General features: G+C 43.1%; 1 protein-coding gene and 1 long non-coding RNA gene across 3 annotated transcripts; one reads left to right on the forward strand and one right to left on the reverse strand.

The window, feature by feature from the left end:
* Nucleotides 1-198: 198 nt before the first annotated feature.
* On the reverse strand, nucleotides 199-14270 carry ZXDC (ZXD family zinc finger C). Of its 2 annotated transcripts, none has more exons than XR_014560481.1 (10): nucleotides 12902-14270; nucleotides 11339-11491; nucleotides 10230-10308; nucleotides 9692-9822; nucleotides 8967-9137; nucleotides 7103-7937; nucleotides 6350-6434; nucleotides 4970-5124; nucleotides 3530-3631; nucleotides 199-3208 (listed from the first exon to the last, which is right to left on the reverse strand). XR_014560481.1 is itself a non-coding variant. In XM_083723432.1 (10 exons), the coding sequence occupies exons 1-10, from the start codon at nucleotides 14160-14162 to the stop codon at nucleotides 3122-3124; spliced, it is 2910 nt and encodes a 969-aa protein (XP_083579558.1). In that variant the 5' UTR covers nucleotides 14163-14270; the 3' UTR covers nucleotides 199-3121. The 2 variants fall into 2 exon arrangements, 1 of the variants encoding a protein (XP_083579558.1); XM_083723432.1 differs by having other exon boundaries at nucleotides 7252-7937.
* Nucleotides 14271-14554: 284 nt separating this feature from the next.
* LOC310838246 lies at nucleotides 14555-15997 on the forward strand. Its single transcript, XR_014560847.1, has 3 exons — nucleotides 14555-14681; nucleotides 14750-14868; nucleotides 15129-15997. It is a non-coding gene; the product is annotated as an uncharacterized lncRNA (long non-coding RNA).
* The last annotated feature ends 799 nt before the right edge of the window (nucleotides 15998-16796 follow it).

The raw sequence follows: 16796 nt of genomic DNA on the forward strand, positions 1-16796 counted from the left end.
GCCACCATGGTTAGCAAGAGCAAGCAGTCCAATGCTTTGATTTCAGTCTTGAGTCCTGGAGATACAAAAATGAAAGGATTTCTGCTATTCAGAGATTTCAAGGCTCCAAAATTAGAAAGGTTTTTACAACTTTGCTTCTCTTGCGGTTAAGCAGCATCCTGATTGGAAACAACAAAAAACAACTGAAATGGAGAAACCGGACATTAGGTTTTTTTTATTAGTATCTTTGTCTCACCAGTTCTTTAGATGTCCACTGCCAGCAATGGACTTAGGCAGAATAAATCTGATGTTGACCTTTAAGCCCTTACCCTTCAATGTTTACTACAAATTCCATTGTAGGAATTTACAAAGCCAAGTAAATGATTTTTAAAAAGTAGACATGTTTACAAGTCTCAGGAAAAAAACAACCCACATGTGACTTATTCATAACTCTGCAAAACAGAAGCACCACGTTTTGATGGGCCCAGTTCATACTCTTACCTAGGCTGTGATCCTTTCAGCAGTAAATGAATGGGTGTGCTGTCCCCACCCTCCCTGCATCAAAGGTAACTGCTTACCAGGCACTCTGTGTAAAAAGCTGTAGAGGAATTCTTCTTGTTCAAGAAAGGGGTGAGGGAGTAGAAAGAACAGGAGATGAAAAGGCCTCATCACAGAGCAGCCCAAGTTACCTCTGAGGATCACTGCCAAAATGAAGTGTATGAACCAACCCCACAGAATAAAGAATTTGAGGTGACTTTTATGGGGGGGGTGTGCAAGCCTCCAACACTCTTTTAAGCAAAGTCATACATCTGCAGACCACTCAGAGTTTTAGTTTCTCTTAAACTGAACTTTAGTGATATAAAAAAAAAGGTTGAAGGAGTTAGCAGTTTCTTCACTCGGTTCATCTAAGGCAGTGGTGGAAAACCATAGTCTCTTCTGGGCAAGCTGCTAAGCGCCACCTGCCAGCCAAGAGTGGAATCAGAGGCAAAGGTGGGTGGGGGAATGAATATTCATTTCACCTTTGTACAGTAAGCCAGTTTCCACATGCTATAAGTACTAATAGCAGATTCACTGAAATTAATAGACATGACGTGACTTAAGGTTATTAATGTCAGTGCTGCTTCTTGGAGTAAAACTTAGCTGAATACAGCCTGCTCCTCTCGATCATCCACCCAGGAAAGCAGGAGGCATTTGTCAGAATTCAAGGATACATTCCAGCCATACAAAGACTCAAGGAGGGGTGGTGAGGAATGTGGCCTAGAGCCAGTCCCAAGGGCCAAAGAAAGAGGCAGGCAGGCAGGCAGGGCAGTATTTTGGCCCCATGGTTCCCCATCCTGATCTAAAGGAAGCAAAAATTAACTATAGTTCTTCTAGTTAAGAATTTTTTTTTAATACCCATAAATTAAATCTGAAATGATGTATAATCAGTATAAAAATGCCTTTACAATTTCAGGGAAAGTAAGTAAAAAGGCACAGGAATCAGTACATTTCTAATTACTTATGGGCAAGCCCCCTCCCAATCTTAATTTGGAATGAGCTTATTGAAGAAGCGATGCATGGTCCAATAATAGCAGAAAATCATTTCCAGGGCCATTCTAGTCAAGTTGCGCTCTCGATTACATGCTATGGAGTAAGAATAGGTCCAAGCAACACATCCCCAGGCATTAGGGATGTACCAGGAAAATCTTCTGAAAGGGTGACAGAAATCCTGGTATCCAGAATGCTACCATCAGAGGCCTTTGGACCAGCTCACCTCATTGCCATTTTTGCCAGGTAAGTCTGGGTGGCTGCAGAATTAGTCCATTCCAAAATGTGCATGAGCTTCAGAGGCATATGGGCCTGGAGAAGGGTCCAGTCTGGGGAACTCTGTTTCTTACCACCACCACTCATGCTTTTCAGCTAGCTACCCTCTTAGTGCATTCCATGACTTCAAATAAATATACACAAGGTCAGATCACATGTGTTCATCTGCAGGATATCATACTTTGTAAAAAATAGAACTGCATATGCACGCTCACACTGCAGGATTAAAAATTCATACATACACACACGCTGCTTTTTAACAAAGTCCTATATATAGATACATATATATAATTTTACATCCTTGTGGCACATCATGGAAAAAGTATGTTTAAAATTCCAGCCTTGATGTTTGTTGTTGAACACCAAGTTCTTATATCCTATGCTCAACTGAAATCTTGACATTTGCTTTTAAAAAGTCTACAGATCTGTTTTCCTATCAACTAAAGTAAAAAAGGCAGGTTCCTATTTAAATTAAATATACACTTTCCTTCTGGGTCAGTAACTCACCTGCACCTCAAATCCTATGACACTAGCTGGAAGCTCTTTGCTCAAGTATATAGTCTGTGTAAATGGCACATGGACCAAGAATGCAATCCTATGCACATTAACTTGGGAATAAATATATTTCCAAGAAAACATGCATGGGACTGGGCTTTACATACTGAAAGTGGCAACTTCACAGGAATTGGCAATACTGTTTTGTATTACTGTAAACATATTCAAGGGGTAAGAATTAGCATCTGCTAGGCAGCCTCCTAAAAGGTAGAAAGTGTATACTGCACCATATCAGGGATGGAAGGAGCAAGGAACAACAAGGTTCAACTTCTGCTACCCCCCAAGAACTGTATTATCATTTTGCAATTATTTCCTTAAAATTGTATTCAATGCTATCAGAGAAAACAGTTCGATAATAAACACTTCAATGGCCTTAACGGCTTTTCCTCCACTCAAGTCCAATATTCAACTAGGGGCACTAATTATGTGTATGGGTTTTACACTGCCAAGTGTAACTGTTGATATTGCAGCACTGTCCTTGAACACAACAGTATGGAGTACAATCACAGCATGTCCATTCTAAGACAGGGTTTCAAAACATCCACTGCATAATCTAAATAATGCTTCCATTATCACATTTTTCTGACCACAAGACAGAACATACCAAGATCTCCAAAGCCTTATCAAATAAAATTTACTGAACAGGTTTCCATTGCACGATAACCATCAAGCAAGCCACGAAGTAGCACTGATGTGTGCCCACTCCTATTTTTTTCCTTCAGAAGTAGGAACAAGCTTCTATTTCTCAAGATGCTGTACTTGAATGTTTCTGTCCGCAGCACAATCATTCAAGGTCCTGTAGGTTAATGGTGCTTCCTGTAAACTGAGAATTATCAGAACTGGCATCCTCTTCGGTAGAGTTGTGTGGCTCCTGTACAAAAGCAGAATAAAAAAATTCACACAGTGACATAGGCATTCCAATTTCCAAGTTTCACAGATATATATGGCTGATTTAATAAGCTTCCAAATTCCATCTCTGGGAAGATCACACACACTGGATGATTTTAAAAAATCATACTCTTCTACAGTCAGCTTTTGGTCGTTTACCATTTATCCATCAAATTTTAAACAAGCAAAAAAAGCATACAGAAAAGGCATCTTTTAAAAACTTATAGTAGCTGTCAATTTGTATCACGCAGGGCAACTGGAATTTGTGTTGATGTCCAATTTTAAAACACAAAAGGGGTTGTACCTGAAGGATATGAACAGGCAAGTCTACTGTCAGCTGAGAATGTGAAGAAGACGACTGAGAACTGAGCTGAAATGGCAAATCTCCCTCTCCTGGGGAATCATCCTAAAGATAAAAGAGACAAGATCAGTTTCTAGTCACAGAAAAATCCCAATGGCAACCTAATCTTCTGCTATAAACACATGGAAACATTTGGAAGTGGCAACATGTCTAATTAGCTATGCATTTTTAAGGCTCTCCATCCTGAAAGTAGAAATCTTAATCATTTCTATGAAATATATAAATCATGCTGCTACCCAATTATGGACTGGAAACTATTTACAGTCATACCTTGGTTGACGAACGCCTTGCGACTCAAATGGTTTGGCTTCTGAACAGCGCAAACTCGGAAGAGAGTGTTCCCGTTTACAAATGTTCTTTGGAACCTGAACATCTGATGTGGCTTCCATGGCTTCCAATTGACTGCAGGAGCTTCCTGCAACCAATTGGAAGTCGCAACTTGGTTTCCTGACGTTTTGGAAGTCAAACAGATTTCCAGAATGGATTCCATTCTACTTCCAAGATACCACTGTACTTAGCTACTTTATTCACTATAAGCAGACAGTTATTTAAAGGCAATGTTCATCTAACTTATTCTTCCATGGACATCATCCTCTGCATATACTAAATGCAAAAACAAGAGAGTACTTTATACATCCATGTACTGATCTAAACGGTATCCCTTTGCTAAAGGAAGCCTTTCTGACCCAGTGGAGCTTTCAGACAGCAGAACAAGAATAAAGGGAATCTTCAGGTACCTCCTCCTCCCTACACCACCACTTCCTATGCTGTTCCAAAGGGCCCAACCCTCCAGAGCACATCAAACCTGTTTTTATTAATCACCATTTGCAAATTGGTTACACTTATTTTAGACAAAGGGGTCACGTCACCTGGGACATGCCAGTCTACTGTATACCAGCTCCTCTTCCCCCTGCCACCCTGACTTCACCACCAACTGTTTGTTTGAATGTGTTGCTGTCCATTTACTGTTTTGTTTTAACATATTCCCAATTCATTTCACATATATATTTCAACAGTTTTCATTTTCAGGAAACAAGCGAGGAAAGGGGTTATCATGTGATGGGTAGAGAAGAGAGCTGAAAGGTTGAGTATAATAATCCCGCCTTCCCTGGTCAAGACTGGGCTCAGGGCAGCTAACATCAAATATATAACATTGGTATAAAATCAAACAATAATTAAATTACCTCCTAAAAACAAGTCAGGATAGTTTGCAAGTTAATTTCTAAATGCCCTTCAGGGATGTTGCATCTGAACTATATAATGGATCATCATGCACACCAAGAACCACTTACCAGTTGCATAAAAGTAGATGTAGGGTGTACATTTCTAAATACATAATTTAAAAATGAAGTGTGTAAATAAAGTCAGGTAGTGAATTCTTACCTGAAGTAGCTGGATTTGAACAAACTGTGTGCCAGCTGAAGAATCTCTTACTGTTAGGCTTCCATTTGGCAAAACACTATTGCATGACCGATTCCCATGGTTAGAAGAACTAACTTTATCACTTTTGCCTCTTCTTATGCCAGAGTTAGGGCTTCCTGAAATAAAGTAATTGACGTGTGTAATACAAAGTCATGTTCCATGGAATTGAACATATGTACTTCTAAATAAAGTATTTCAAAAAAGCTTTTAATATAACAATATATGCTTCTCACCAAAGAAAGTAGGTAATTAGGTAGTAGGTAATACTACACATTGCATATAAAAACATGGAGCTGAATCCTGATATCCCATTAGTGGAACTCAGCTTACAGAATCCTGTACCTCACAGCAGTGTTCGAAAATCCCATTGTTCTGGGTGCATTTTGCGACAGGGAATTTCATTAGTGCAAGCAGTTTCTGAGCTCTGGGTGCAGCACTGCACCCAAGATTTAATATTAAAATTGCAGAGTGGAAGGAAAGGAGGACTTTTTTCTGCCTCCCCACTTCCAGCTACTCTCTGAAGACTGGAGAAGAGACCCTCTTAAGAATATTAGGGGGGTGGGCACGGAAAGAACTAGATCATGTGAAAAATGAACATAGTATTTTAGCTGCAGTTCTTTCTTTTTCAGCTTTGTATTCTTGTTATAAAAAAGTGTGCCTAGACATTCCATTCTAGTGCCTATAACCTAGGTTTAAGGGGCCATTTAGCTCCTAGCTTTCATATCGCAGTTTCTACCTCCTAGACCAACCCAGTTACTTCACTTCTCCAAATATAATTACTAATGAACAGCATGGACTGAGCACACAAGAGGTTGACCAAATTTCTCTGAACACCATGTTTACATCCTTAAGTCACAATAACTGAAAAAACCAATCCAACAAAACTGGACCACTCTGTGTCCTAGACAAAGCAACAGAAACTGCTTCACACACAGCATCAAGGTCAGAGCAGATGTGATTATAATCAATGTGTACATGCCCGAGGAAGGATTAGTAAACATGGTTAGGATTGGGTGATAAGGGTATTTTACAATTACCATTTCATACAAAAGCAAACATTTAAGAAACAGGGAAAGAGTTTCATTAAGCAGTATTTCATCATACATCAGTGTTCTATCATCCATGTGTGCTGCAGAGCATACCCACTACTAGAACATAGCAAAATTACCCCAATTTGAACAAGTCTTCTAAGAAGTGAGGCTCTATTCACTAGAATAGCCCCAAACTAACCATGATACTACCTTAATAATCTATGATGGCTTGTACCAGGCACACACACAAGTCTTCAAAACAATTTCACTAGGTAAATTGCATCCTGTGCTGGAACAATTATATACTCACCTATGTCATTCCCATTTTCTTTCTGTTTTCTTTTCTTTGCAAGCTGAATGGCTCGATAATCTGTTCTTGCAGACCCACCACTCTCCTAATGAGAGAAGAAGGTTTATGCATGTCACCAATACAACAGGATTCTTAGGATTTTTAAGTTCATATTTTAGACAAAATGCTTTTCCAAACATCACTGAATAGATCCCTAGAAGTCTCCCTGCATGGTCTGAACTTTTTCTATGCTAATCAGCTTAACAGTTTAATGGGATAGTGATGCAAGCATAGGGACATTCAATATTGAGGTCACCCATTTATCTGACTAGCAGGGGACTGGAAGTACTGTATTAAGACTACCACCAAAACACGTTTTGGAAATGCAGCTCTAGACTATGGTCTTCTGTCTTCCTCAAACTAACACGAATGTTTAATTCAACTACCAGTCAGAAACCCTATTTTAGCTGCATGTGGGATAATAATGATGATAATAATAATATTAAGACAAGGATCAGAAGAGAAGGAACTCTTCAAGATATTGCATTCCATTTTCCTTGTTCTATAACCAGCGAACAGGGCACTCCTTTTTATTTAGTCAGTTCCAAAGTCAACCATCACTCACTTTTGAGTACTTACAACAACTTGGGAAAAGAGGTTAATAGCACTAAGCTCCAGCTGGGAAAACAAAAAGCAAACTTTCCTCCAAATGCGATGTAGAATGTGTAACTGGGTTTAATACTTTCACAGGCAACCACAACTTATACCACTTACGTTGTACAAAATATACGACGACTTCGTTCGTGGCAGACATTCCACAAACCCATTTGATCTGGTAGAAAGGATGGCTCATATACGGCAATATAATATCCTCAAAGCTAAGATACTAATGAAAACTACAGTTATTGAGAGCTACTGCATACCAGAAAGGAGCTGCCAGTCACCGTGCTCAGATCAGTTTCTTTCTGTGCACTGTAACTTCCTGGAGGGTTGGAGAACACAAACTGAGTCACCACTTTACTGCCTTCTTGCTGTCCCACAACATCCAGGCTAGGAAGTAAAGTCTGCTCTGCTTTACTTGGAGCCAGTAATTCAGATGCATTATTTCCGCCAAGGCTGCTCGAAGGGGTCAAAGTGGCTGCGTCTACTGACAGGTTATTACTGGAAGTCAAACCATGCAGGTCTTGACTGGAACTCCTTGTGGACAACGATGCAAGGGAGCCTAAGGCTTCTGCATTCACAGTCTGTACATCATCCAAATTTAAAGTGCTTTGCTGTAAAACTGTGGCAGTGGTTCCCAGCAGAAGAGAGCTGTCCAGGCTGTGTGGAATGTCACTGCTAGCCACTAAAATCAGTGGGTCAACTGTCTGACCAAGAGAACTGCTACCAACAGAAAGATTGCCCCCAAGCGTGGAGCCAACAGAAGCAACATCTATTGTGAGAATTCCAGAGTTTATCAGAGCCATGTCTGTTGAAATTCCAGAGGTGTTCCCAGAAACACTGGAAAAAAGGGACACAAGGTCTACATTGCTGAGGTCACTTTGTCCTGAACTGGCAAGTTCGCTGCTAGGTGTGAGGGAACCAATAGTTTCCATCTGATTTAAGAGATCTGAAACAAAGATTTAGCATGTTAGTACCACCGTGCCCATGGAACATGGGAATCAAAGGCCAACAATAAACCCCACCTGCTGCCTCTACTTCCAACTTGGCTGCCCTGCCATTCCTCCAAACATCCTGCTGTCTAAATCACTCCAGCCAACATCCTTCTCACCTTGCAGAAGCCAATGTTAGCTAGGAGCCTATTTCTGCTTGTCACTATTCTAGTCTGTCTTTTCGGATCATTTTCAAACCCTGCCTCCCTCATATGCACACACAGTGGCATGGCTGCTGTTCAATGTCAGGGTGCCACGTACTATGAGAATGGCTTGAATCAGTTTCCTGTATGTTATGCAGACTGAGAGGTACATGCTGCATTTCCCCAGATTCTGGCACCATTTACTCAGTTTGGCTAAACCACATAGGAAACAAATTCATGCAGTTCTCACAACCATGTAGAGCTTCTATCATACAGAAGCAATTTTCAGTGGCAAACAAGCCACTAGTTATATGGAATTGATCATAAAGTGTCTGGAAGCATGAGATCAATGTCTGAGAAAACCACAAATTGACACCAGTATCACTAAGTCACTGCTCCTGCTGTAAGTTAGGAAATACTATTATAAATGAATGCCCTCCTTTTAAAAGGATACAACACCACATAGTAATTACAGTGGTACCTCAGGTTACATACGCTTCAGGTTACAGACTCCGCTAACCCAGAAATAGGACCTCGGGTTAAGAACTTTGCTTCAGGATGAGAACAGAAATCGTGCGGTGGCGCAGCAGCAGCAGGAGGCCCCATTAGTTAGTGGTCTTCAGGTTAAGAACAGTTTCAGGTTAAGAGCGGACCTCCGGAACGAATTAAGTACGTAACCAGAGGTACCAATGTAAATGGCAAGGACTTAGGAGAAAAGTATTTGAAACCACAACTGGTTTCTAAATAACCAATGTTTCAATACCAAAAATAAATATATTATGTTTTAGATATAACACATACCAGCTATGACTTATTGCCAAGCAGTCAGTCAACGGGTCATACCTGCACTAAAATTGTGTTGCTTGACCATGTGTGTTTTCATACTATGCTTGGAAGTGAACAATTTATTACAGCTGGATACAGGGCAACGCGTCTTCAGTGAGTCCACATCCTGAAGGTGTTTTTTGGAGTGAATATACAGACTACTACGTGCCGAGAACTTGGCACAACAACCTGAAATAAGATATCAAAGTTTAGGTACTGTCCCTGTATTTACATTTATAACCTCTTTTCATTTAGATGCCAAAGGCAATTATCAGGATTCCCATTCCATTCCACAAAATTATCTGTCATGATTTTTTTGTATGTACTGTCATAAAAAATGTGGAAATGTTATTAATACAAAGTAATATGGAAAATCCATTTAAACTGCAATCCTATACTCACTACAGTACACAGCTCCACTATGGGAATTACTTCTCAGCAGACATATGCTCTTAGTGTGGAAAACTTAAAATGTCACAAACAAGCATGTATAGGGTATCCAAAAGTGCCAGAACAAAGCCAAAAACACCTTTTTAAAAAGTAGTTTTGGAGGGGAAAACACGAAAGGGTTTCTCCTATCCATGCTGTGCTATGAACCTGCTTTTCTCCCCATTGTATGATTCAGCAACAATTCAAACCTGATGCACAGAGCAGCTGCCATCTTCTCTAATTTAACCCTCTCTGCATGACTAGGAACAAAGGAGATAAACACAAGCATACAAGAGCACATATACAAATAATACCTTCTACTGGACATTCAAATGGCTTTGTGCCAAGATGAGTTATACTATGGCCTTTCAAGTGTTCGGCTCTTGTGAAGGATTTTCCACAGCCTTCTACAGAACATGTAAACCTTCTGTCATCTTCATGTTTCCTACAATAAGAATTAAATAAATTCAATATAAAATGCTAAGGGCACAGGCATCAATGATTATAGGTTGGATACTAATCATTTTAGCTGAACATGTGCATATTGCTATACTGTACCTGGAACACTTAAACCAGAATTCCACAATCTGATACCCTTCAGCTGTTTTAGACAACAACTCAGATCAACCCCAGCCAGAGGGGCCATGCTGGTTGGGGCCCAACAGCACCAAAAATAATCTTCCAGATAAAATGCATATGCCTTTCCCAAGGGAAGGGAAGCTTATTTATCTTCTTGTATTCATCTCTTTCCCTTTGCGCACCCTCCCAATTTGTTATTTCCCCCAATGTAAATGTTTAAAGTGCAAGCTCTTTGAGGACCTCTAAACAGCCATGTACAGTCAGGTAATTTACCTTTTGTGCCTTAATAGCTTGGACATGCTAGTGAACGACCAGCCACAACCTTCAAAGTCACAGATGAAAGGTCTTTCACCTGGAGGAAAGCAAAAGCAAAAATATTTTTTTAAAAAAACGAATGCAATCACCCGACATTTTTGATTAAAAAAAACCCCACAACTGCTCACACTCACATGTTATTCAGGAAGTCTAATAATTTTATGTTTAGGTAAAGGTAAAGGGACCCCTGAGCATTAGGTCCAGTCATGAATGACTCTGGGGTTGCACGCTCATCTCGCTCTATAGGCCGAGGGAGCCGGCGTTTGTCTGCAGACAGCTTCCAGGTCATGTGGCCAGCATGACTAAGCTGCTTCTGGTGAACCAGAGCAGCACACGGAAACGCCGTTTATCTTCCCGCCGGAGCAGTACCTTTTTATCTACTTGCACTTTGACGTGCTTTCGAACAGCTAGGTTGGCAGGAGCAGGGACCGAACGATGTTTACTACTGATTTAATTGTTCTGTTTTGTGCAGCTTATGAGGTAATTTGAGAACCTTAGCTAAAACCAGTTCATTAAATTTTAAAATAAACAGAAGAAACATTCTCACCCATCCAATGACCCTTCTGCCCGATTCCTCTCTTGAGTTAAATAGCTATTGGTTCTTTAACACCAGAAGATTCAGAGCAAGTCATGCATATAGCTTACATTGCTCAAAATGCTGCTGACCCCAGGCAAGCAATATGCACAGTTGTTTAGGACACTCTCCCTATAAATCTGAAAATACTATTTCAAGTTTACCAAATCCAAGGAAGTCTTACTTTTATCAATTAGTTAAACATTATGTTCTATTTGCTTCCACCTCCCACTCACTTAAGCTCAGGTTTGCTGGTTTTATTTAAATAGAAGTTAACTTCTACTTAAGATAGCAAGCTAGCAGTGCACCCAAGGACACAGAAAAACATCAGAATACAAGTAAATCAAATAGATTGGGGGAGGGAAACCCACACACAAAACTGTGTTTATTCCTTAGTACCACAACTCCATCTAAGAATCAAGGACACATTTCAATTCAACATAATCAGTTTATCTATTAATGACAAACCAACTTTAATGCCCTAGCTTCACACCTGTGTGACTTCTCATGTGGATTTTCAGTCGGCAGGCTTTGTCATACTGCTTGTTGCAGCCGGGGAAGGAGCAGGAGAACAGTTCTTGTTCCCTGAAGTGGATTCGATTATGAGAAAATAATGCACTCACTGTTATGAAGGTCCTCTCACAACCTAGAGAAAGAAGGAAGAACCAAACTCTGCTTTAGTGGAAAACAAAACAATTGGGTATTACCATGAACTAGAATATTATTACCATGATCTAGAAAAGTTCAAGGTAATAATAATATCACTTAAATTGTTTTAATGGTGTATCTTACTGTGTATATTATGTTGACATATCATTTCTAAGTACTATGGGGGGAATTGCCTGAAAAGTGGTCTACAGCCCCATTAAATAACAATAAATAAATAAATAGATAGCTAGATAGATAGATAGATAGATAGATACCTCATTAAACTATGAAGACCTTTCTGGGGAATTGCTCTGGACTAAGTTTATTTCCAGTACTGCAATGTACTACAGTATAATGTCACAGATGAAGTTAGTTTTTTGCATCTCCTTTTCACTAGCACACTGCCATTCTTATACATCACTCTGCAATTTCCCTTTCTTCTAAACTGGAGTGCAAATTTTCTTGTCGTTTCGCTAACCTTTATTTTCCACATCTAATATTGTAGCATTCCAGCATAGTAAGAATTCAAATGTACAGAGACAATGTACATGATAGCTAATCTAAAGTAGATTATCTCAGAGTACCAAATGCAGAAAACAAACAACAGATGAAGGCCTTCATGTCTGCCTTCTGTGCTTCTCTCTTGCAAACAGAATGCTGAAAGTTATGCACAAGTCTAAATATTACAGTGCACTTATATTGAACCCCACTACAGGGTCATTCCATATCAAGTGATCCAATTTTTTTACTCATCCAATTTTCTTAATATTTTGTACACTTGTTGAATGATCAAAACTAAGTTTATATCTAACATTTTAATTTTTTTAGGTGTACAAAATATTAAGAAAACTGGATAACATGAGTTTTTTATTTAAAAAAAATGAATCATTTGATATGGAATGCCCCTACAGCATTGTGGATGTTCTGGCTTGGATTCAAACCCTCATTTACCTGTAAAGCTCAACGAGTAATTTCCGGTCTTATAACTATCTATAGTCTATCCCACAAGGTGCCGAAAACACCTAATGAAGAGTGCAGGGCAAAGTATTTTTTCTTAAAGAGATTAGGACTGGAAGTGGCTACTGAGATTATGATTCAGCTCTCTTCCGCTTTTTCCACTGTGCAAAACAAATCCACACTGCACATTTAAAGTGCACGACTTCTACCCAAAGAATACTGGGAACCGCAGTTTGTTGAGGGTGCCGGAACTGGTAACTGGAAGCTGGTTTCCAAGGATTCTGATGGAATTCGGGCGCTTTAAACGTGCAATGGATGCAGCCAGCAATCTGTGGGTGCTGCCTATTTACAAGTCCAAACGGATTTTGAGGCGGGGCTCTTACCCAAGGCCGAGACTTGTTGGCCTTTGTAAAAATAAGAAGAGGGAGAAATAGAGCTGCCGGCTGCTTACCTGGATACTCGCAGCGGTAAGGCCGGTCGGGCTCCAGGTGGCTCCTCCGCTGGTGAGCGCCGAGGCGGGCGGCGCTGGGGAAGCGCTGCCCGCACGCCTCGCACTTGTGCGTCGCCTCCTGCTCGTGGGCCCGGCCGTGCGCCCGCAGGTTGTAGATGGTGGTGAAGCGCTTCGAGCAGCCGGGCGCCGAGCAGGCGAAAGGCCGCAGCTTGTCGTGCGAGTGCAGGTGGCGCCGCAGCTTGTAGGCCGTGGCGAAGGCCCAAGAGCAGCCGGGGACCGGGCAACAGAAGGGCCGCGCCGCCCGCCCGGAGCCCCCCGCCGCCGCCGCTTCTTCTCCCGCTCCTCCTCCTCCATCTCCATCCTGCGCCGTAACAGCAGCGCCGCCGCCGCCTCCGTGCGCGGACAGGCGGTGTAGTCGCAGCAGCTGCTTGCGGGAGAAGGCCTCTTCGCAGCGGGGCTCGGGGCAAGAATAAGGCGCGGGAGTCCGAGACGGGCCTCCTGCCGAGGTCTCGTCGGCAGCGCCTGAGGAGCGCAGCGCCGGAGGAGGAGGAAGGAGCGGCGCGGGAGGCGGAGGCGGCTGCGCGGGCCCGCCGAGGCTGAGCAGCCCGTTCTCGAAGCGCACCAGCAGGCTCTGGTTGTTGATGGTGAGCGTGCCCGAGAACGAGGAGCCGGCGGCGCCAGGGTCGTCGTCCTCCTCCGCCGCCTGTCCGCTCCCCTCAGCCACGGGCCCAGAAGCCTCGGCCTCGAGTGCACCTTCCCCCCTGCCGTCGCCCGGCTTTTCCTCTCGCGGAGGCGGCGGAGGCTGCGTCGTCGTGGTGCTGGCGGGTTCCTGCGAGGGGCTTCCGGAGGCTCCGCCCCGCACCAAGTTGAGCACCAGCAGCAGAGCGTCGCTATCGTGCGGCTGCCCAGGGCCCGCGGGCGGCAGGGCTAAGGCGCTGCTCGCGGAAGGCCCCTGCGGAGGGGCGGGCGGCGGAGGAAGAGGAGGAGGAGGCGGCAATGGCGGCGGCGGTTGCTGCTGCTGAGGCGGTTCCGGCGGCTTCTTGCCCTCCAGGAGCAGCAGCACCGGGAATGTCACGTCCAGGCCCCAGGCTCCCGCCGCCGCCGCTCCTGCCCCCGAGTCCCGCGGCTGAGGGGGTCGGCGGGCGAGCCCTGAGGAAGAAGCCCCCTCTCCAACGGCCGCGGCGCCGCTGCCGCCATGTTGCTGGGTGCCGGGCTCGGGCCGGGCCGCCTCCACCGCGGCAGGCAGCCCCTGCGTTTCCATCTTGGGGGTCCCTGTAGCAGCGGCTGAAACCGGAGCCGCGGGGCGGGGCCGGAGGGGCGGGCGGAGAAACCCGGAATGCGGATGGCTCAACGAGAGAGACAACAGCGCAGAGAGGGGATCCGGAGCTAACGCGACTGGGTGGAAAACCCGGATACGGGATTGCTATGTGGAGCATGCAATAGCGCAGGAAGGTGCGCCTCGCGGAGCGGAGTTGGGAAATTGGAGAGAAGTCGGAGGAAAGGGTATGCAAAAATAAGAGCTGCCGTCTTGAATCAGGCCAGTGGCCCATCCCGTCTTAACACCCTGTTCCCACAGTGGCCAACCAGACGCCCGTGGGAAACCTGCAAGCAGGGTTGACGCGCAAGAGCTGTCTTCCCTCTCCTGTGGTTTCCAGCAACTGGAATTCAGAAATATTGCTGCTTTCGACTGTGGAAGCAGAGCTATAGCCGTCGTGGCTGGTAGCTATTGATAGCCCCTCTCCTCCATGAAGTTGCCTAATCCTCTTTTAAAGTCATCCACGTTAGTGGCCATCATGCAAAGGAAGGGATCCTGCAAAGTACGGCGATGTCGCAGGTGGAACACATGAGAATGTGCTTTTCATGTTCAGGACGAACCTAAGTGTCAGAAATAATACAGTTTCCACCTCCTCTGTTGAAAGAGGCTTACACCTAGATTGGATCCTTCTTGTTTACATTTATTTATTACCGTATTTTTCGCTCTATAAGACGCACCAGACCACAAGACGCACCTAGTTTTTGGAGGAGGAAAACAAGAAAAAAAATATTCTGAATCTCAGAAGCCAGAACATCAAGAGGGATCGCTGCGCAGTGAAAGCAGCAATCCCTCTTGCTGTTCTGGCTTCTGGGATAGCTGCGCAGCCTGCATTTGCTCCATAAGACACACACACATTTCCCCTTACTTTTTAGGAGGGAAAAAGTGAGTCTCATAGAGCAAAAAATACAGTAGTTCGTTTGGGAATTGCCTTTCACATACACCTTAAGGTGATTTAAATCATACCAGTGAAAGCAACTAAAGATACTGTTACCCGCCACCGCAATCTCCAAGCAGTGCAAAATCCCAGGGTTTCAAGGCACTTACCCAGGGGTTCAGGTTTCCTTGCAGTGAGGGCCTGCCAAGATTGTGATGTCTTTAGGATATATGGTTTATTTACACATATATACAATCTGAGCCTGGGATGGAGAGGTTCACAGCATTAACACTCCAAGAGACTCTTGCTTCTCCCATAGCCACAGCCTTGGATTCAAGCAGAAATAAGGCATAACTCTGTCCCCCAGCCTACCACCTTCTAGCTCACATAACTCTCCACTCTGGCCTTGACCTTGTGAACTACCAGCGAGCTGAGGGAGGGGTCTCACCAATTTGTTTTCTGGCACAGAGCTACGTCCTTTGTTACCTTAATGGCCCACACTTAGAGAACTTTAGCTCACCAGGAAGCTAGTCTGGCTATTCAATGAAATGAATCCATCTGTATCCAAGAATTAGAAGGGAGCTGAAGCATACAGCCTATCCCCAACAACTCATAACGATACAATACATAAGTTGTAAAGAAATGTGATGTATTCCCACCACGTACAGATGACTCCCCACTTTACACAAGTTTAGGCACCCGAAACACAGTGAAAATCGTGTAAGTGGGGAACACCCTTTAAAAGCCTCCTTCCTCTCTCTCCAAATTACTACTCTCCAAAAATAAAAAATACTGCACCAAAAATATCCACAACTGTACTGTAATTGCTACAATATCATTTAAGCAGCAGGTGGTGCTATACCACCTTGGGGAAAAAATGCATGTTGGTCCTAACTTTTGACACACCCATTGTTTCTCTGCTAAATTGGCACTTCCTGAAATGGTGTGTGAACCAAACAGCCATCCTTCAAGATTCAAACTTCTCTGAATTCTGCAATGAATTAATGAGCAAGTATGGCAGAAATTGAGACCCCAATTTACCCAGTATCTATGCTGCGTTCACTAATTAAACCCATGGTTCAGCCACTTTTCATGTATTTACAACTACTTTATAAAAAGCAGTTTGAACTATTTAGTTAAACTAAATAGTTAAACTGTTTTTGTTGATGGTTAACTATTCTAGATTAACAATTAATAATTACAATACTCTTGGGGGAGATGATTATTTACATCTCATTATTAGCACATTGAAATAGCAACAGAGAAGTGTCTTTCCTCACCTAGGTTGCGGAAACGAAGAAAGCTAATCGGGTTCTGACCTTTTTGTGAAAGGACTGATCAGTTCTTGTACTGAAAACAGATTCCTAGGCTCAGAATGTGCTCAGAGGCATGCTGTTCTTTAATTCTGACTGTTTGTCTGTTGTACCAGGCTCTGGTTACTGGATCTTGGGGTTCGACTAAAATAATAATAATAATAAACTAACAAGGAGGGAGCCCTCCCTTCTCTGATGTCACTGAAGAAGCTAAATATCTGGCTTTACAATCTATGGCCAAAAGCTTTTAAGTGAGATGTTGAAATATTTGGCATTGTCTGCATGCAAACTGGGTGTGGGTAAGCTCCAATAGAACCGGGAGCTTTTAAATTTATTGGCAAATTCCAAAATCAAAAGCACATGAAGATAATATATCACTCTGTGTGTGTGTGA

Source organism: Podarcis gaigeae (assembly GCF_964106915.1).
Source record: "Podarcis gaigeae genome assembly, chromosome: 2".
Taxonomy (NCBI): domain Eukaryota; kingdom Metazoa; phylum Chordata; class Lepidosauria; order Squamata; family Lacertidae; genus Podarcis; species Podarcis gaigeae.